The 21,403-nt window shown below is 55.3% G+C and overlaps 2 protein-coding genes across 3 annotated transcripts in view; both read right to left on the minus strand.

Annotated features, from left to right (window-relative positions):
• scu (hydroxysteroid 17-beta dehydrogenase 10) overlaps positions 1-3,061 on the minus strand; it is a 7,500-nt gene extending 4,439 nt beyond the window's left edge. The window contains exons 1-2 of the mRNA XM_037212280.1: positions 2,973-3,061; positions 282-446 (exon numbers count right to left, since the gene is read on the minus strand). Coding sequence (XP_037068175.1) covers positions 282-446; positions 2,973-2,981 — 174 coding nt within the window. The 5' untranslated portion in view covers positions 2,982-3,061. The remainder of the gene's footprint in view (positions 1-281; positions 447-2,972) is intronic.
• Positions 3,062-6,503: 3,442 nt separating this feature from the next.
• Positions 6,504-21,403, minus strand: part of LOC119089528 (fibroblast growth factor receptor 1) — a 36,631-nt gene continuing 21,731 nt past the window's right edge. For both annotated transcript variants that reach the window (XM_037212264.1, XM_037212265.1), the window contains 16 exons: positions 19,170-19,238; positions 18,336-18,531; positions 15,719-16,113; positions 15,229-15,426; positions 14,721-14,929; positions 14,228-14,363; positions 13,346-13,545; positions 12,808-12,952; positions 12,218-12,428; positions 11,612-11,805; positions 10,836-10,982; positions 10,197-10,339; positions 9,186-9,379; positions 8,825-8,965; positions 8,014-8,119; positions 6,504-7,627 (listed from right to left, as the gene is read on the minus strand). In XM_037212264.1, coding sequence (XP_037068159.1) covers positions 7,526-7,627; positions 8,014-8,119; positions 8,825-8,965; positions 9,186-9,379; positions 10,197-10,339; positions 10,836-10,982; positions 11,612-11,805; positions 12,218-12,428; positions 12,808-12,952; positions 13,346-13,545; positions 14,228-14,363; positions 14,721-14,929; positions 15,229-15,426; positions 15,719-16,113; positions 18,336-18,531; positions 19,170-19,238 — 2,786 coding nt within the window. In that variant the 3' untranslated portion in view covers positions 6,504-7,525. The remainder of the gene's footprint in view (positions 7,628-8,013; positions 8,120-8,824; positions 8,966-9,185; positions 9,380-10,196; positions 10,340-10,835; positions 10,983-11,611; positions 11,806-12,217; positions 12,429-12,807; positions 12,953-13,345; positions 13,546-14,227; positions 14,364-14,720; positions 14,930-15,228; positions 15,427-15,718; positions 16,114-18,335; positions 18,532-19,169; positions 19,239-21,403) is intronic.

Consider the following 21,403-nt stretch of genomic DNA (forward strand, 5'->3'; position numbering starts at 1 on the left):
AAAATCTCCAGGCACGACCTCTAAGCCACGTGCAGGTTGTATCATGAGCGACAGCCACCATCTCGCCAGACCGCCGCACTTCCTGGCGCCGGGCGATGGCGACGCGACTCTGCAGCTTCAGGTTACGACAAGCAAACAGCCGTCACGGACGCACAAGACCACGAACTACCGACGACGGCGATCACGACCTCGATGCGCCGGAGACACGACCACCTGACGACGAACGCCTGACGGCACGCACCGCGAGGCGGCGCACCATCGCCACAGGCCCGTAGACTCACGTCCGTAGGCACGAAGAGGGCGCTGTCACCGAGCGCCGACGCCACGTCCTGGCCGGCCGAGGCGGGCAGGTCGCAGATGACCACCCGGCTGCCCTCCCGGACCAGCCGCTCGGCGGTGGCCCTGCCCAGCCCCGAGGCGCCGCCCGTCACCAGTCCGACCAGGCCCTGTCACCGCAGAGGACGGGCAGATGACAGCTGAGGCTCACCACACCGCGCCGTTACAGCCAGTTTGGCGCCACAAGTTATCAGTGGTTGGAGGCCAGTGCCAAAGCCGTTTTTTAGATAAATCATCATATTAGATGACAAATAATTTGTTAATTCTGTATGTGACAGTTACATCTAAAAACTTTTTGATTGCATGCTGGTCTGGCATCATAAGTATAACCTATCTAAGGCATAATTGGGCAGGCCAGGCTGCTGAATCAACAACATTTTCAGTCAGACTTGCTTAGCCTGCCCCCTGAAACATTGTTGCTCATAATCATCTATTCATTTGCCACAAGTTGCTGTTGCATGCAAGCACATATAGAACCTTCTTCCTAGTTCCTAGTATGCATTATCACAGTCATCTGCATTCCACGATGTGTTATTAATGGAGGAAAATGGGAGCATAGGTACTGCATGGTGCTTCAGAAAGGTCAGACACCAGTATTGCCTGTTGGTCATTGCTATGCTGCAAACATCTCCCTGGTACCTGTACAGGGAACCATATTGCACAGGTGTACAATGAATCAAGTATAACTGTTATCCAGGGGCACAGGTGGGTATTTCTCAGGGGTTTGCTTTGTTAGAGCTTGCCTCCTGACTGCATGCCTGAGAAATCAAGGATAAAGATAATGTGAACATGAGTTCACTTCTGGGTTTTCTGAGTAGCTGGTATGTCAGCAGAATATTGATTAAAAATGGCATACAATGTTTATTTCTGTGCAAGAAATCGATTACAAGCAAAGTAGCTCAACCTGACCCCTAAATCTCAATGCAGTGGATGCCATGGGTCAGAGTCCAAAACTTACAACACAGCATCAAGGTTGTAAACATGCATTACATTTGAAAGCTCTGATAATAAGACCTCACAGTTTACAAGTATTGATGTTGTGTGCATGATATAAGATGTCTTATAAAGATTGTTTTGTTCTGAAATGTGATCCAGAGGTGAGCACATGCAGGACACATATGATCCAGAGGTGAGCACATTAACTGTATGCCAGTCTGCAAAAATCCACCCACTGCACTTACAAGTACATGGCAATGAGCTGAAGCTGGAGCATGTGTACATGGAACTCAGACCAGGCTAACTGGTGCTGAGCTTCTCAATTTTTATTTGGACATTTATTCAGCTAATAACTTAGTTATTACTGCTTGAAAACATGCTTTGAGGCATTTTTACCTAAAGCCAGACTGCCAAAATACAGGTTATACCAACCGCATGCAGGACTGCCCATATTTCAGCACATGTACACTTAAATCACTCAGAATTTGGTGCACAGTGCAAACAATATTGGCAAGTAGAGCCAATATTTCAAGGAATTATGATGCTGCAAAAGAAATTCCACACAAAACTACCCAACAACATTTTTGTAGCAGAGGCAATAAAGAAATTCAGTACATTGGGTCCTGATCTCAATTCAGCACATGCAAGCATGAGGTCCAGCGGACTTGTGTCAAGTATGCATCTAGCACAGTGGATGATTTTTGCAGACTGGCCCAAAAGTGCCTTGGAAACACTATAACTTCTTGAAATATCAGCCATATATGTGCTGCAAAGGTCAGGGTATACATGGCTACCTCATGTTAAAAAGGGCATTGTACACCAATTGTCATTTTTAAGGCAGAACATGTCATAATTAATTGCAAAACAGGTCATCTTAACTCTTACTTTGGAACTTAAATAACTATGAGAGCAAACATCCGAGAGTCGCAAACATTAAATGATAAGAAATGTTTTACATTGCATTATTATTGTTATCTTGGCAGTACATTTTTAGTTCTTGATAAGCAGAAATATGATAACTATGCAACAGTACCACAGAAACAGAGCTAGGGCGTCGAGGCGGTGGGGTGTGTGTGGTGCTCAGGACTTTGCTATCATAGTTACTAAAATTTGAAGGTAGGAGCATGAATCTACCTGTTTTAGGATTATTTACTGTATGTTCTGCCTTAAATACAATGAATGATGTACAATAATGTTTTCTAATATTAGGTACCAATGTATACCTACACCGCTGCAAACGGCAGCAGCCTTGCCCTGACATGTGACTCACAGATTTACCTTGCCTATGTATGGAACTGTTGCTGGATGTCACTGCCATCCTAGACCTCTTCAATGTAACATGCAATCTGGCAGGCCAGCCAATACACTAGCTGACACTCCAAGGCACCATTTTTATGAAGTCCGCTAACCCCAAGCACCATGACATGGAACATTGCTTTGAAAACTCCATTTTACATTACTAGTCTTGCAAGCCATCATTTTCCATTTACCTGCATAGCATGCATTCACATTGCCATACATATGTATGGTGTCATACATGACTAAACTTTGGTTGAATGACATGACATTTCGGATGCAGCTCGGAGAAGTCCCTTGGAAGAACATACATCTGACTGATCATATCCTTCGGTTCAGTCCTACCACTTCATTTGACAAGGGAATAAAATCATCGTGTTTCTCAGAAATAGATTAAATTATACCTTGAACATCTTTCCAGTAGTGTAGAAAAAAGCCGGCGAAAACGTCAAGGAATTTTGCGCACCTCGCCGCACGCTACTTTGCACCGTTAGATAGCCTTGCTTTGCACGAGAATGAACATAGCTTTCGCCGCACAAGCGTCATGCTAGGTTTATCAAGAAGTTAAAGACATTACTGTGTATTACGCTCCTAACTTCTTAGCTAGTTGAAAACATCGGTTCCTACGGCTTAGAATAATCATTGTTACTTTAAAATGTATGAAATACCAAAACATTGCCGAGATTGCGATTTTTTTAATAATTTTGTACCTCGACGGGAACTAGCATCATCGCGGCAAACCGCGATACCTTGGCTTTGCCGGCCTACCGGTGGTGGCGATAAAATCGTTGGCATCGCCTGCCGGGTCCATCACCGTTTATGCCTGCCACCAAGGGCGATGTCAGGGTCTAGGCAGTGGGAGGAATCAACGGGATGCCGGAGAGCTCTCTGCTGGTTAAAAAGCCATGCTGGCTACTGGTGCACATTTGCGAACGCGTTCCTCCTCTGCTCTGCCGTTCGTCACACACCATACTACCGTTCCCCATCGCACACTGATCCTCTTGCTCCAAGCGGGCGCTCGCGTCCAGCTCTCGCCCAGCACACATACGCACTAGCTTTTTGTTCAAGCTATTCTCGATTCGGGATTATCTGCATCCTCAACTTCTGGCGTTCTTCTATGTTTTTCATTTACTGATATGAACACAATATAGGTTGTTAAGGCTTATAAGGTTGTTTGCAATCAGAATAATAGACGTCGGTTACAATCGATAGCGGGTTTTCGGGTCGTCAACTAGCCGGCTAGTGATTCGGTGATCATGGCCCAAGGGCGGATCCAGGGACCAAGGGGCGATGCCCCCAAAAGTATCGAAACCATGATTTTCTCTCCCCCAAAACGACCAGGCGTATGCTGTTATGTGCGTGCAACAATTAATTGCGCGGGTTCCCCGTTTTGTTACTGCTGGAGCAGTTAACTGTGTCCACAGTCAACACGCACCCGCAGATTACGACGGTTGTGAGTTTAATATGAGTAGTCCATTGCCGGTACATGGCTAACCCGCTATCACACTGACCTTTCGAGAAGTGACTCAGATGTTAATATACTGACCGAGTTCAAACAAGCTCGGTCCCGATCCTGGTCAAACGGTCCCCTAGTGACACGTTAACTTCGTAATCACACCCAGCCTACTTGTCACAGAATATCCTGTTCTTCGCACAGAGCTGTTCAACACGCGACACAGCAACCTGGGCCTAAGCCACCACCCCGGAATATATAATTCAGCATATCGGGTGTGGGTGTGAGCCACTAGATGTTTGAAATGACACACTGCATGAACGGTTTGTCCCCCAAAACCAAAGTAAAAATTTGCCCCTGTCAGGGCCTAGTTTCATGAAGCAAAAGCTCGAACTTACGGACCTTGACATGTCATATGAGTTCACCGACTACAAATTAGACTGGTCGGTTCCGTCCATGCCTTAAAATATATATCAGCGTCGTATCAGTGCTTTAAAGATCGATAGAGCAAGTAAAATAAGATCGCTTCCGGCTTATACGTCTTACCCCGCGATAAGAACGTGTTCGAGTTTGAGCGTTTTCATAGAATAAAAAATGACAAAGATCCGTTCGTTCAAATGGAAAATCCCGACTTATCCTGACTTATCCTGAACCTGAACTATCCTGACTTAATGGCTGCTCTCACCGGACTGAGCTCATGGCTGCTCTCACTGGAATGAGCTAATGACTGCCCTCACCGAAATGAGCTCGTGGCCGCTCTCACCCGACTGAGCTCAGGTCATCAAGCGCAGCTTTCCAAAGCCATCCTTTGTTATGTCTTTTGTCCGTCGGTCACGGGAGCAGACCAGTTTGCAAGTCGATAAGCTGGCCGTGGTGCCATAGCAGACCTGCGTCCGCTCTTCCGTCCCGAAAATCCTCGCCCCTGGGTCCCGGACTGTACCCTGGGTCCCGGACTGCCCCCTGGGTCCTGGACTGCCCCCTGGGTCCTGTACTGCCCCCTGGGTCCTGTACTGCCCCCTGGGTCCCGGACTGCCCCCTGGGTCCCGGACATCTGACCGCGCGATAACAGCGCCGCCTGCGGCCTCGGCCAGTCCACTGGGAAAACCCCGTAGCTGAGGCAGTCCTGCGGCCGCCGGAAGGCATGCGCCGGCAGATGGCGGTGCGCGTCGGAGTCGTGGCACGATGACCAAGCACAAGGCATGGCCTGGTCCGTCCAGGCAGGAGTGCGGGTCGCAGGGAACCGTTTGTCCGCTGTCTTGTCACCGGTTTATCCATGTCCGGTGTCACGCTGGCGAAGTTGCTGGACCATGTGTGCCGGATAGGAATGTCCCGCTCCAACTGGCTCCTCAGCGCTTGTCTCACCCTGCACGATGGAGCCAGCGCGCCGACACGTGTACCCAGCGTATCAGAGCCACCGCGTCTTACACATGGGCAGTGTTAAATCAACGCGTACCTGCCCCGAGCACAGGGGTACTCCGATTCATGAAAAGGTCCCCTGAGCCGGCAAACCCCGAACACAAAACGGGACCTCCTGTCCAGAGCAGGAAGTAGCTAGATCATATAAGGGTGTTCTGGTCCATAAAATTGGACCCTTCATGCAGAACAGAGCCTCCTGAACTCAGGTAAGGACTACCTAGCTCAGCTCAAGGATTGACACACGGGGACCATGTCAGGCATTTTAAAGCACCGTGGCTTTCGTAGACTTTTTACGCTTTGCTTGGATCTTCTGAACGTGCGTTCCTTGGACTCCTTTTTCATTTAACTTTTGCCCTGAGCATTATCCAGACAGGTCACTTAATCGACTGCCGCGTTTAGCCTGCTATTTCAATTTGTATCTCCCCGCTTGACTCCTTTTTACTTGCCATCGTCGTGACATTTGTTTATTTTTCTTTACCTTTAACGCTCTGCCAATTTAAAATTGTATTGCTTGACTTTTCTCCTGCTGATCGTTTCCTTATTTGCTTTAACCCATCGGACTTTTGCATTTTTTGCGTTTTCGAAACTAAACCACTAAAATGTGCGCAATAAACTCCAAACCTCATTTTAAAAATGTTATTAAAAATGTCAAACTTCCCCCCACGAGGTTCAAAGATGCTGTTGTGAGAAGCGTCCAATTCGTCCAGACGCTGCAATTACGCAATTATAAGCAATCCGCGGTCGCAAAGGACTTTTCTTCTAATTTTCCGCCTTTACGCGTATTTCTTGCACTCGTAACGGCCCAAATGACGAGCACATTTTGCAAGCGCATGCTGGAGTAAGCATGACATGCAAAAACGAACTTCGCGGTCACTCCGCGCCGGCCTGGCATCTCCGGGCTTGGGGTTCCCCACACATCTGAGGTTAGCCACACGATTCAGCTTCCGGACCGGCGTCCGCTGCGTCGAGGCACGCCGACCGCATCTACCATATTTTCTCATCCTTCCTTTTTTCCATTCCATCGCAGCGAAAGACACTGCCTCAAGTTACTCAATGCAATGGCTCACTGTATATTCAAATGACTGGAAGGTGAATACATGTATATTCACTACGGAGTCTCTTCGACCACAAGGTGCGCCAGTCCAAACACTCCGCCGCCGGCAAAAATCACAGCAGAAAAATCACAGCTGCACCACAAGTGCCTGAGTCCTTGGTATGATCGTAACGTAGGGAGTCTCTACTCCGATGAAACCCGTCAAAGCAACTATGCCACTAAAACTCTGAGACCGCTCCAGACACCATCCAGGTTACGAGCTGGTAGTAAAATAAACATTATACTTGACAACCTTGGCTTCGTTACGCAAAACAATCGCAACGAAAACATTTCAAATAAAAAGACCTTCATAATGGGCTATCAGGATCATGCTCTGGCTTCGCATGTCACATGCGCCCGAACAATAGGAGTGCGCTCACAAACTTCGAAACGCTTTGCTTGGTGCGTGACATGCACCCGCACAATGGGAATGCGCTCACAAACTTCGAAGTGGTGTGAACTGTACAAGCACAACCTCACGCGAAAGACGAGCTGTTCCGCTAACTTGTACTATCCGCTAATCTGTACTATTCGCTAATCCGCGCTTCCGCTAATCCGTTAAATCAAAGCAGAAACACTACACCCCAGCCCTCGGGAGGTGACCCTCGCGAGGCACCACACCGGAGATCTCCAGCGCCTGGACCAAGAGGAACTCAAACTTCGATGCAGAACGCTTGTAAAAACAAACAAAAATACGGCCTTAAACATGAGCCGAGCGGCTTAGGCGAACCCGCGCTGCATTCTGTTCAGTCCAAGAAGAAATGCCACGCCACAGTCCTTGTGGCGACGGTCACCCCAGCGAGGCGCCGCACCGGCGACCCAAGGTCCGGGTTACCATCAACTAAAAGCCCGGCGAGGAACACTGGTAAAAACAAACCTGAGCACTTATTGGACACGGACGTGACGGCAGTCCGCTGACGAAACGAGCACGAGTCCAGCTGCCTGCAGACCCGCTGACCGCTCGCTCGACGCCTTCAGTCTGAGGTGCCCGGTGGTCAGGGCAAGGCCGGCGCGGAGGGCGACGCGGAAGGTCCCGCCGGCCGCGGCACGTTCGCGTACTCGACGTGGGTCTGGGGCGAGGCCATCGCCACGTACTCCTGGGGGCGGCAGGCAGACGGCCGATGAAGCCGGACAGGTCACTCCCGCCGTCATCCCGGACACTGCGCCGGGGGGTATTGCTGCGACACGAGCCACCCCACTGGTGCGAACCTGCGGTCGGCGACATTGGCTACGCCTCCGTCTCCCGCTGCACGCGACGTCTCTGTGCCTCGTAAGAGCCTGCCTCCGAACTTAAATCTCCCCACGGCGTTCCATGCTACCGACAATCGCCCGCAGCCCAGCCAGAATCACGATCTTCAGCAACGCTGCTGCCGCCGCCCGCGCCACCGGCGCCACCTGGCTGGCTGGCAACACCCGTCTCACCAAGCTCCAACACTGTGAGCTCCCATCTACCCGCGCGGAGGGTGCCGCGCTGCGGCCGTACCATGAGCATCAGCGTCACCAGCACCCCGTCCAGCCGCTGCACCAGGCGGCCGAACGAGGGCCGCCGGGCCGGCTCCAGACGCCAGCAGTCCAGCATCACGTCGTACCTGCGGCGGGGCGCGGCCGCGTCACGGACCGGCCTCGGGTCTCGGGCTGCGCAGCCTCCGCGGCGGACCGCGCCGGGACCGCCGCTCCGGGCAGGTCCGCCGACGCGGCCGGCCGGTGCGGCGTGACGAGAGACGGCGCGGCGAGAGATGCATTAACGTATACGCGCCGCTCGTCGGGCCCCGGTCCCGTGCTCGGCCAGTGCTGGGCGGTGGGCACTTACCAGGCCCCGTCGACATAGCACCGAGCGTCACACCAGCCACCGGGTAGTGGGCCTCCCGGAACCCAGGCAACAAACATCGGCTTGCATTCCTCCCAGCCGCCGAGCAATGAACCCGGCCAGCTTTAAAAGCGCGAGAGGTTGTATGGTTGCAAACGCCGCGCGCATCCGGGAATATTACAGCGCCATTACACCGGTACGATAACGTTGCAAAAAAGCGAGAGTAACTGTATTTGATCGAGCATGTTCAGCCACGAAAAAAACATCGAGATCAATGATAGCATCGTGAAATATTGCAGGTGCTATTAGCCACAGAAGAATGCGACTTGAAACAAGCATATTCACAAAACACAAAACCATAGTGACAAAATCTATCCTTTCTACGGTGCACCTGTAGCCGCCGAGCTCATCGACCCATTTCTCCCCGACCGAAGGTATGTGGCCAGCCGGCGGCGGCGGCACCGGCGAAGACTCCGGTGGGACTCACAAGCCGACGGGACAGGCGGGCGGCCGGGCCATGCGCCGACCCTGCCGCAGCCAGTCGCCCAGCTCGTCCACGCTGTTGAGGGTCGGGTACGGCGCGTCGCCCATCGTCATGATCTCCCACATCAGCACGCCGAACGACCAGCTGCCGGCCGGGAGCAGTCTGGTGTCAACAGTAGTGCCTGGTAGAGGTATCTTTAAAATGTCCGCTCACGGATTCCACGAGTCCCCAAGAGGCGTAACAAGAGGCGTAATTCCAGGCAAGCAGTCTGCACTACCCATCGTAGGCACACAAGCGCACGTTTGAGCCACACGTGACGCGGCGTGACGTGACAGACACACGACCCCAGCGCCAGCGTACGTACACATCAGACTCGGTGGTATAGAGACGGTCGAACAACGCCTCAGGGGCCATCCACTTGACCGGCAGCCGGCCGCCAGTGACTTTGCGGTAGTAGTCCTTGCTCTTGACGTCCCTAGCCATGCCGAAGTCAGCGATCTTCAGCGTCTTGTTCTCGCCGACCAGCACGTTCCGGGCGGCCAGGTCTCGGTGGATACACTGGCGGCGGAGGGGCGGCAGGTGCCCGCTCAATGCAGTGTCTCTCGGCGACGCCCGACCGCGCGGTGGCAAGCGTTGCGGTGGGAGACGTGGTACAGTGACAAGCGGTGCGGTGGAAGACGTGGTACAGTGACAAGCGGTGCGTTGTAAGTCGTGGTGCGGTGGCAAGCGGTGCGGTGGAAGACGAGGTGCGGTGGCAAACGGTGCGATGGAAGACGTGGTGCGGTAGCAAGCGGTGCGGTGGAAGACGTGGTGCGGTGACAAGTGCCACCTGTCGTTGGGTGGCGGCGGGTCTTCATAGCGCTCGGTGTAATGAAGGGTGGCATGTCATGATAGGACAGTGTGGGCCGCAGTGGTGGGGAAAGTCCCGCATCTTTCCAACAGTCTTGCTTATCGTCTTTGCACTAGGAATATTCAGTAGCGACTAATCGGTGATCGGGGTAAGGTGTGGGGTAAGGTGTGGGGTAAGGTGTGGGGTAAGGTGTGGGGTAACGGGTGGGGTAAGATGGTAGTGTCGTACCTGAAGCCGCGACCCACGGGCTCACCGAGCAGACCAGAGCGGCAACGAACGAACGAACCAGACGAACCGAAATTACGACGAGGGGCGAGACTGCACAACGCGGGCCATGGGCATCGGGCACGCTTAAGAAATAACCAGAAATAACCAGAACCGAACGGCCTCAGAGGAGCAGCGGAAGTACGTACTGGCATCCAGCAGTCGGAGACAAAGAAGCTATCTCAGCTATGCAACACCGAGCCAGCCAAACCTGTCCAACAACGGCCAGACCCATTCCGTTAAGGCGACCGCGGTACGTACCTTCCGGCTGGCCAGGTACTCCATCCCGCGGGCCACCTGGAAGGCGAAGTTGACCAGGTCGTACAGAGAGGGCAGCTCGACATCGAACGGCCGCTCGTACTCTGTCGTCTCGCGTCGCTCGCGCAGGTACGTCAGGAGGTTGCCTGGGGGGGGGGGGGAGGGGGGTCAGCCAACGGGCGCGGCATCTGTCGCCTCCTGGGAGACGAGAAGGCGTGCACGGACAGGACTGGCTCCAGCTGCAGGACACGTCAGGTGCATGTATCGCTGCAACATTGTGTCATACACATGAATCTTGGCCAGTTTCCCGAAGCTTGTGAGCCCCAATGTCGTCCAGATGAGCTAATTCAGCGTTGCTGTTAAATTTAGCTTGTGTTCTCACGACTTTCCAAGACGCTGTTGCGATCCCTGACAGCGCGGTTTGGAACCCGCATCCGGAGCCCGAGGTGTTGCAGTGCGCGCAGTGTTGCGATCCACGCATTTACATACCGCCCGCAACTGGCACGCCCAGCGGACCGTAGACCCCCCCCCCCCCCCTTCCTGCAACGACTGTGATCTGTTGGCTGCGCCAACCAGGTACACTGTGCCACCAGTCTCCAGCGGGGGAGAGGGCAGCGCCCGGAAGGGTGACGCCGCGCTGACCGTGCTCGGCGTACTCCATGATGACCATCAGCGAGCTGCCGCGCGTGCAAGCGCCGATAAGGCTGACGACGTTCACATGCGGTCCGATCTTCTTCATCACCTCCATTTCGGAGACCAGGTCCATCAGGTCCGCGTCGCAGTGGTGCTCTGGGAACCGCCGGTCCGCCAGCCGTCAGAACACGAATGTAGCCGACAGCCTCCACCCAAGCGAGCAGCCCTCACCGGCCGCCGCTGCCCGCAGCCTCAGATCAGTCAGCTTTCGCGGCTGCGGAGACGGTCAGTTGTTCCTGTCGATGGCGGTTTAGCGGCTGGCGCGCCGCACCAGGCACCGGATGACACTACACCGCGACACCTCCCAGTTGTTACTCACTCCCGCAGCGTGCCGGCGCACTATCACAAACCGCACCGCCCGGACCGGCCGGCGGACAGTTCCCAGAGACCGCAGAACCGCAGTGACTCGGGCTAACAACGCAGCGACTATCTGCACGCGAGCGCCGGCTGCGCTCGTCGTCTCGTGATGCCGGTGCCGGGCTGGCCCGTGAACTATAGCTCACCCAGGGGACGTTGAAACCCAGGACGGCGCTTGCCCTGGCATCGTGAAGTGGTGGGTTCGAAACTCACCACCAGCCCCGTTTCGATCTCCGCCACAATCGACATGACAAAAAGGCGACGACGGCCGGTTTCACAAGCACCGTCAAACAACCGAAAGCATCACTACCCCAGCACCCGCACAAGTTCCGGCTGTCTCCCAGGCCTGCCCCGCCGACCCCGCTGACCTTTCAGCATCTTGACGGCGACGATGCGGACGGGGTGCGTTTGCTGGCCGGCCGGCCGCAGGCGGGCGCGTACCACGCGGCCGAAGCAGCCCTCGCCCAGACCGTCGGCCAGCTCGAGCCGATGGCGCGCTACCTCCCAGGCCGGGTCCAGTGGCAGCAGGTAGGCGGGCGGCGCCGCGCTGCCCTCCGACACCCTGACGGGGAGACGCCGCCGTCGGCTCGGCCACGCGCGACGCGCAGCACGCGCTCTCCCCAGCCACGCCTCACGGCTGGGACACGCGGTGCTGGATCGCGACAGGGTGTATCCGGCTACTCGGCCACGTAAGCGCTCACGCTGCGGGACAGCGACATCGGAGGCAGAACACAAACCGGACTGTTCCAGCTGACATCAGTCATCACGGTCAGATAGCACAACGCGTCCGACAACAAGCGCGGCACCATCCCAGAGTAGCCACTCGGTCACCGCGGCACACAGCACACCACAGCCACAGTACACCCCGGGATGACGCGAATGGCGACGGACCATAACCTGCACGCTGGCGGCGCGTCTCTGCCGGGAGCCCGCGCCGCCCACACAGGCATCATCCCAGAGCGCGCGCCACATACCTGCACGGCTCGACGCGCACCAGGGGCGCGGCGAACTCCTCCGGCGACGCCTCGATCACCACGCGCTTGGTCAGGGTGCGGATGCGCCGCTTGTCCCGGCGGCGGCCGTACCAGAGCGCCACAGAGAGCAGCGTGCAGGCGGCGATGGCGGCGATCGCCGCCGACACCAGCCACAATGCCCAGCGAGCCAGCGCCGGCAGTCCGCCCGGACCTGCAGCGTCACCGAGCGGGTTGGCGTTCGACATGGTGCCGACGAGAGCGAGGGCGCCGGGCTAGGACACGTCACCAAAACCGGAGGCGCCACTGGACGCTCTCCCCGCGCCCTCCAAGACATGGTGCCGACGAGAGCGAGGGCGCCGGGCTAGGACACGTCACCAAACCAGGGACGCCACTGAACGCTCTCCCCGCGCCCTCCAAGACTCGAACTGTGTACGAGCTATCGCACCACATTCGCGAGTGCTGTAGTGCAAGAAAAAACGACAGTTTAGCGGAAGACGCAGCCTTGGCTGTTGTGACGGCTTGGCTTTTGTGACGCACATCGAGGCGTGCGAGGCGTACCGGGCACCGTGGACGACACGAGCATGTCTTACCTTCCACCACTGCGACATAGGCCGAGGCGTATGAGACGTCCCAGGCAGTGTGGACGACGCAGACGTAGTACCCCGAGTCGTTGGCCGCCACGTTCGTGATGATCAGACGGGGCGGCGAGGACGTGTTGAAACGACTGCCGTCAACCTGCAGCAACAACCACGGCAGTGTCCAAAACCATGAATGAGGGTGTGCGAGCTATGACACCAATATTAAGTGCTATTGCACTTCATTCACAGCTTTCGCACCCAGTTTCCGCTTTTCGCCACAAACATAATCGCCATAAGCGAGCAACAAAGCTCGCGGTTTGTCCAACCCAACACGATGATTCCGATGTCAGTGAGACTGAAGCACGACGCGGGAGACGCTAGCTGGCACGAGAGGCTACAAAGCACCGCCAGTTCGGACGTGGAGCGCACACCCCAGCCTAACCCAGAGCGCGATGATCAGAGCTGAATGTTCACCTCTGAGCGGGCAGGGCACGCCGCCTGGCCTGCTCCAGCTGCCGCGGCGTCGTCAGCTGGACCACGCCAGTCTCACCTCTGAGCGGGGCAGGGCGCACCGCCTGGCCTGCTCCAGCTGCCGCGGCGTCGTCAGCTGGACCGCGCCAGTCTCGGAGCGCAGCCAGATGACCTCGCCGCTGGTGGCGGTAGCCGCAGCTGGACACTCAAGCGTCACGCGCGAGCCAAGCAGCGCGCTGGCGTTGGCAGGCCGCACGGGCAGCGCCGCCCGCGGCACCTCTGGGAAATACGCGCGCGCAGCGCCCGCTCTCAGACCGGTGACGCCGAAACGCCCGTGGTAGGACATTGGTACCAACACATGACCTGGCACGCCGTCTTTTTTACACAGGCCGGTAAGTTCTAAACTCACCGACGACACCTTGAGACATCAAGTTCCGACCCTAAACGGTAACTCTATAACCCACTTAGTATTCTAACAGTACACTGTTCATACGTCTGAGTGATTTGAAAGTGCTCGACAAAAACGGACCCAGCAGGCATTGCTTGCCATTCGACATTTCAGAACTGCTCCAAACCAGACGAGCAAGATTTACTTTAGCATGCGATAACGGTAAACGTCCTCAACCAAAACTGTTTGACCTCTTAGCGCTTGCGGTCGGCACCTTCATTTCGGCTGAAGCGTGGGTCATAATCCTCGTCCAGGCTGCACGGTTACCGATACCTTCAGACGATCCAACAGCCACCGAACACGCAATCAGTTACAGCCTCACAAGCAAACGCACTTCAATCAAGCCCCGCTTTGTAGCGGACATATTGACAGAACTCCCTAACCACGGAATGCTGACCCACCGACCTCATCTCTCCCGAACCTACCTCCCCGAGGACCTTGCCGCTGCTCTGAACGACACTCGGGCCCCGGCCAGCCGTGCGCGTCACGCGGCCGGTCCGTCTCGTTCCTCACCTTCAACCACGCGCAGGTGGGCGCTCGCTACGTCGAAGCCGATGTGGTTGTACATGAGGCAGGTGTAGAAGCCGCTGTCGTTGCCGCTGACGCCCCGCACCACCAGCCGCTGCTGGCCGCTGATGTCGTAGCGTTGCTGCGGCACGGGCGGCGCGGCGCGCCGGTCACTGCCACGCCACTCCCGGCCGCTCCGGGCTGGGCGCCGGGCTGGCGGCGGCCGCGGCTCCGCGGAGCCCCGCTGATCTGGCGACGGGGCCCAGTGGCCGCTCGTGGCCAACCGTGCACAGCGGGGTGGTCGGTCGGGAACGGTGACGGGGACGCATTGTGCTACTGACTCCAGCGAAGCATACCGGAGTGACGCCTCACGCCGGACACTCGCAAGCGCGGCTAGCCTACCCTCTCACCCCACTGTTCCAGCTCTTTCCAGGTATGCTGTACGCCTGCTGCGGATCCATCCGCCCCTGCGCCCGTATCGGCCTCGGCCAAGCCGTACCTCGTAGGCGCTGATCGCGAACCGGTTGAAGGAGCTCAAGTCAGATATGTTGTGCACCTCCACGATGTCCGAGCGCGTGAACATCCAGAAGAGGTCCATGTCGAAGTCCCAGGAGCCGGGGCACTCGAACGTCGCGTTGGAGCCGGCCAGCGCCGTCACGTTACGCGGGTACCCCGGCTCGATCAACGGGTCCTTGTACAGGCCGTCGGCTGGAACAAACCGGTACGGGTCGGTCCGGAGCTAAGCATGAGCGGCAGTGCGGCGTCTAAACGGGAACACGGTCACATGTCAGGGTCAGGACTCAGAGAGAAACGGGATCGGAGAGGCCAGACCGTCATCTGGAGAGGCCAGACCGTCGTCATCGTCAACTGTCACGCTGCTCACGGTCCCACCTCGCCAACAACACACCCACGTGCCCTCCACAGGCGGTGCCAGCCACGACAAGCTCTGAACACGCGTTCGAGCTGGCTCGGCTGGGAGCCGCACCAGCTCGCCGGCTGCCACTGACCAGTGGTCACGAGCTCCACGACGTGGCGCACGCTCCCCAGTGTGTTCTCGGCCACGCAGGTGTAGCTGCCCTCCTGGAAGAGGCCGACCATGGACAGGCGGAGCCAGGTGCCGCCGAACGTGGCGACGCGGGCTACGTGCGGCACTTTCAGCACCGGCTGGCCCTGATACAGCCAGTGGAGGCGTGGCGGCGGGCAACCTGCGGGAGGTGGAGGGGTGCAAGGTAAGGTGAAGGTGAGGAACTCCATCTAACGTAAGGTAAGGTGAGATGAACTCGGGCGATTAATGCCACGGACCGGACCTGCCATGACAGAGAAGCTTTTTCAGAACGAACAGGATACAAGCCATGCTGAACCACTAACAGCTTCGCATGGCTCCTAAATTCTAAGCGGGTACCGCTATCCCCCCCCCCCCCCCCTCCCCCGTCTTTCCTCCGCCCCGACGCTGCAGCACGTCCGCGCGCCTCCCCAGCGCGCCGAGACGGGCCTGACCTCTGACCGGACAGCGGAAGGTGACTGGGCTGCCGGCGAGCACCACCTCCAGCCGGCGCAGCCGGGCTGTCTCGTCGAAATGGGGCGCACGCGGCCCCAACGAGCCGTTCGTCCCAGGCGTCGCACCAGGCTCGAAGGCAGTGCAGAGCTCCGCGATTTTCTCCGTGCTGTTGCCGTCCCGCTCGACCGGCTCGTCGTCAGGGTAGTAGTCATAGCTGGCGTAGTCGGCGTCGTAGTAGTCCCAGTAGCCGTCGCCGTAGTCGTCTCTGTAGCCGTCGTCATAGTCGGCTCCGGTGATCTGGAGGCTGTAGTTGTGCCACCGCTCCGGCAACGGCCAGATCACGTGGCAGCCGTAGGTGCCGGCGTCCGACGGACGTGCGTTCCGGATCACCAGCCTGGAGAGAAAGGCCTGTCAGGGCGTCCCGGATCATCAGCCTGGAGAGAGGAGCCGGTCAGTACGTCCCGGACCATCAAATTGGGGAGAGGAGCCGGCGAGCACGTCCCTGATTACCAGTTTGGGGAGAGGGAGCCGGTCAGTACGTCCCGGATCATTAGGCTAGAGAGAGGAGCCGGTCAGTTCGTCCCGGATCATCAGGCCCGGGAGATGGGCCGGTCAGTACGTCCCGGACCATCAGGTTGTGGAGAGGAGCCGGCGAGCACGTTCCTGATCACCAGTTTGGGGAGAGGGAGCCGGTCAGCACGTCCCGGATCATCAGGCTGGAGAGAGGAGCCGGTCAGCATGTCCCGGATCATCAGCCCCGGGAGAGGAGCCGGTCAGTACGTCCCGTATCATCATCGTCGGGAGAGGAGTCGGCCGGTACGCTCTGGACCACCAGTCCGGGACAGGAGCCGATGAGTACGTCCTCAGTCACAGCGGCGTCCCCCGTCCGCATCGGTGTTTCCGACCCGTGGCCATCAGCTGCTTCGCGACACACAGATTACATGTTTCCCCTGCTGATCAAACGGGGAGCTGAAAAAGTGGCGGTAAGCGAGGAGTGCCTCCCAAAGCGGTCCGAAAGCTACGAAATACGTGGAATAACTTATTGTTCTGCATGTATACGCTCCTTTTGCGCTTTTTGTAGACGCAGACGTCATATTTTGCAATTATGTGTACAATTTCGGGACACTTGCGATCCTTGGTCGACGCGAAACCAGGCGGCACCCGGAGGACGTTGCAGTGATGTACTGTAGAGATGCGTGCAAGGTGGGGGACAAACTCAGTCAGTCAAGTCTGCTCTGCAGCAAAATGGGGTAAACTACGCAAAAGTGTTATGAAATTGGTGCTTGACCTCTCGCGCTTCCCGTCCCTATTCAAAAACGTGTTCTGGACGAGAAATTATATTTATATTATATTATATTAATTTAATATTCTGGCAGCTGATAAAGTTCTGTGGCTGCCAGGCACAAAACAGCGCAATGATTGGGCCGTTCCATTCTGTACGGTAAAATGATCCACGCTCGGGGTATGCACAGGATTTCACGCACAGGGGGAATTCACGCACTCACGCACAACTGACGTGTGTCGCAAAACAACAACCACCTTGTTTTGCATGGCCACGGTAACATGGTTTACGCCAGGGGCGTGTGCAGGATTTCACGAATGGGTGGGAGTGGGGGCAAAACAGAAGCGCGTTGTAAAGCAATATCGTATGTCCCTAACGTTCTAATGTTTACGTGCCTATCCCTGAAATTGCTAACTGTCATGTAGTCGATGCTTTGAAATTCGCATCATGCCTCCATCTGCTCTGGCCGCCGAGATACCGAATAAAGCGTAAACATCGTAAAACCGGGCAAGCCCATCTCGAGCGCTCCTGTACGCGCGTAACATTACACGCGCAACCGCAAGCCGGCACCACGCAATCCAAAATGCGACTGTCTACCAAACCTACGTGTTTCGGTATCTATGAAAAACGACTGTGTACGCGTCAATTTCTTGTCGTTCCGACCTACGGGTACGGAGACACGGCCGCGTGCTCCATAATTTAAAGCCGCATTTCCGCCGAGAGGACCCGTGCCAACCCAATGGGCTGAAAACGTGCCTAGCGACAGGTGTGACACGCCGTCTGCCAACCTGACCCCCACAATAGCTGACACCGAACATTATCTCGTGCGCACGGGCATCGTGTCCAGGTTGACGCGCACTGCCACATTGTCGTGAATCAAGATCGGCGTCAATCGTCAATATCTAGATCAAGATCGGCGTTAAGACAGCCGTCAACTGATTCTCAATCAATGTTGTGCAAGGCATGATGACGTAATTAAACCATGACGCATTGAGGAGCATATTTAGTAAACAGAGAATTGTGCTATCTATAGCAGTCTTTTCCACTTAAAAAATATGCTAATAGCTATAAGTGAGCTTGTTTCATCACGTCTGATGTTTGCTTCAGCATCTTCAAACGCGAAACACTCCCTTTCATACCGCTGAAGCGAAATCAGACACAATTTCGCCAACCTTACAGTTCGCTACACACTCAGGCGAAGTACATCGAACGCAGGTCATCGTTATCGTCAGTTGCAATGAATTTGACTCCGGGGAGAGCGTTCGCACGGCCAGCCACATCAGCGCATGGCGCTGTTTAAAGAAGCGGCCGCCGGTAACAGCAGACACATTCACCTGTCTCGCTGAAGGGAGATCCTCGGGTCACGGGTCGTGAAGTCGGCCATGTCACTTCTGGCTCGCTTCGTCATGAACAGTCGATCGTTCCGGTACCAGCGGAACTCCGCGAGCAGCATGCTCTTCCTCGCCTCCCTGCCACGGGGACAGTTCAGCTTCGCGGTACCAGATGCATCCACGACCTTCTCCCTCGGACCTGAGACAAGGCGGCCGGCCATTAGGTGGAACCGGCACATCACTGGCGGGTACAGGGCGCCATCAAAGGCTACAGGATCGCGTTATCTTCTCGGGAGAAGACACCGTTTCACCGTAGTGACGGAGCTGCGGAAGCCGTGGTCTCGTTTCTATGGGTTTCTCTATTTAATTGTGACGGCATGGTTGCTTTCTGCAGGCAGGCAGATGTCATAGATGATGTACGTTTTTGCCAACATGTTATTTACAGGTGTTTTCCATACCAGCGGCCACACTCGCCCGAGTCTCCGCAAAGTCCCGCTGACCTACACGACGACCCGGCGCACGTGACGCAGGTCAGCCTCAGCCCTCCCCCTCAGCGCACGCAGAGCATTCGGCGAGCGACACTTGACGCCCGTCGGAGGACGTCTCCGGAGACGGGCGGAAGACGGAGAACGCGTACGCCACACTGCGACCGTCGACCGTCACGACATTCTGGGAGCGTCTCTCGTCAAAAATGAACAACCAGCCAAATTTACAGGGCGCCTAGGTTTCACAAACAAGGCGGTGCTCAGCGAGCATGTCGAGCAAGTCGAGAAGCCATGTTTTCCCGCTACCGGGCGTTAGCCGTGGCTGTGCGGCACTCAGTACTGTTCCACTTACCTGAGGTCGCCAGACCAGCAGCCACCAACTGGACAGCAATGAACAGCGGCGTTATCAGCATACCGAGGCCTGTGGAAGAGCATCAGCCCATCATCCGTAGTTTGCTTCGTCCGGTATTTCCACGAATGTATAAGTCTTTATACGTTCAGTGGAGCTTAACATGGGCAAAGCGTGGAGCAGTGGCAAGCCTACTTCGGGAAAGAAATGATTGTTTTTATCGTTTCTCTTCTTCTGCGACGTCGTAAAGGGGTTAAATTCTCCCGAAGACGTGGACGGATGTCCCGTCACGCTACGGCGGTCAAAAAGTACCGATGGCTGCTCAGTGTGGTCCCAGCGAAAAACTCATCACGTCAGGGTCTGCATCACTGTCTATAGTGTAGTAACATAACCAGCGCGGATATTCCACGGATCGGCCAGAAGAGCAATCTCTGCGATCAAAATAGCAGTCAACACGACTACAGAAATACATTACGCTGATTCCAATTTGTATGTTATCCATTTGTCTCTCCTGTCAACAATGTAGCAGCGTTAGCCGTTAGCTGACTCCGTTGTAGCAAAGTATCATTCGAAGGTGGATGCTGTGGTATCTTATGTCTAATCACAACCAATCCGACCTACACGGGACGTTGGATATGTCTTTTGATAAACACGATCGCTTTTCGGCTGCTCAAGGCTAGAAATCAGCAGTGAATTTCAGCTCAGCATGGGGCGGCCGCTTATAGCGGCGCTGCCACCTACCGCAGAAAGGAAAAACTCACGTCCCTGTTTGGTCACCACCTGAACACGCCAGTTTCCAAGTAAGATCATGACTCATATAATGACAATGCCGGTTTGTTTCTGCTGTAAAATTAATATCACCCAGTTGCAATGCGGGTCCAGATTTGCATCACGGCCGGCGTGCAGTCGTTCTACGAATCTTACATAGAGATGTTCCGAGCACGCTTAACTCGGAAATTTCCGACCGAGTCGTGCCAGCAAACTTGTTACCACTTCGCACTTGTTTAGGCTATAGTCGAGATCAGCGCTGCAGATGGCGCTACACACCCATCATAAGTCAACACAAGTCGTAAACAAGGAGGCCTACCGCTAGATACAGTGGTAGGCCACAACAGTTGGCCTTCTCAGGGACTCGAACCCTGGGAATCCCTCGGCGCTAGATACAGTGGTAGGCCACAACAGTTGGCCTTCTCAGGGACTCGAACCCTGGGAATCCCTCGGCGCGACGGGGCGAAAGTTCTTGAACTTATGCTATACCACTTGGTTGGCGACTGCTGATGAAAGATCTTCTGCTGAAACTGCTTATTGCACGCATACCGGCATACGAACGCTGTGGAAACCTTAAAGGTGACACATCTGCCTTGCTTTTGACCACATTTTAAAACATAACGAAACTTTTGATAATTATGTCATTCATAATCATGAGCTACAGTATCAGTTTTGCACCGAGGCAAGTTAGGTTGAAGTTGAGTTGAGAGAAGTTTTAGCGACCAGTTGTTAGCTAGACATTTTTATGACCTCAGACAAGCACTGGCTATAAGCGCTGGTTAAGTTACTTGTGAGCCAGGATAGACCGGCAGATGCTATGCAGAGCGACCGCGCTGAGTGGGTAATAGTCGGAAGGCGCCAATACTGATACGCATGGTCAATGTGATGTGGTGCCACAGGAAGCTACCTATGCATTTTCAGGTATTTCAGTATCTTGGAACACCTGCAGAGTCGTTTCAGTTTGCCTCGCTGAATGGCAAGAAATCACAATTTCGAGCATGCAGTAGGGGTAGAATATAACATTAACATAATCTTAAGTCAAGTACTTGACGCTTTAAAAAATATTAAGCGCTGTGAGAAAGGAAAATCCATGTAGTTTTACCTGACATTTCCTGCCTACCCTCCCCCCTCCCCTGTCATGTCATCCCGCGTCCAGTCAACAGCTGATTATTTATCTGACACACCAGGGATATAATTTTGAGGCGTCCTTGTCGCACCACACCGGTTGCCACATTTACGAACGGTAAAACTTGCTGACGACATATCCTGCTCCCGGCCGATCCAGGGGCCCCAGACGCTTCTGGATCTCGATTTCTCAGGATGATATACATACAACATAAACACATCCGTCTTTCCGGCGCTTATAGGGGAAAACAGCCCTTTTCCTTCAACCCTTGGCTGTGTTCTTACCATAAGAGCGCATAAATTTTGCCATCAATTCTCATGGCAGCTGTGGAGCAAAACTGAAC

Source organism: Pollicipes pollicipes, unplaced genomic scaffold (assembly GCF_011947565.3).
Source record: "Pollicipes pollicipes isolate AB1234 unplaced genomic scaffold, Ppol_2.1 Scaffold_3087;HRSCAF=3621_pilon_pilon_pilon, whole genome shotgun sequence".
Classification (NCBI taxonomy): domain Eukaryota; kingdom Metazoa; phylum Arthropoda; class Thecostraca; order Pollicipedomorpha; family Pollicipedidae; genus Pollicipes; species Pollicipes pollicipes.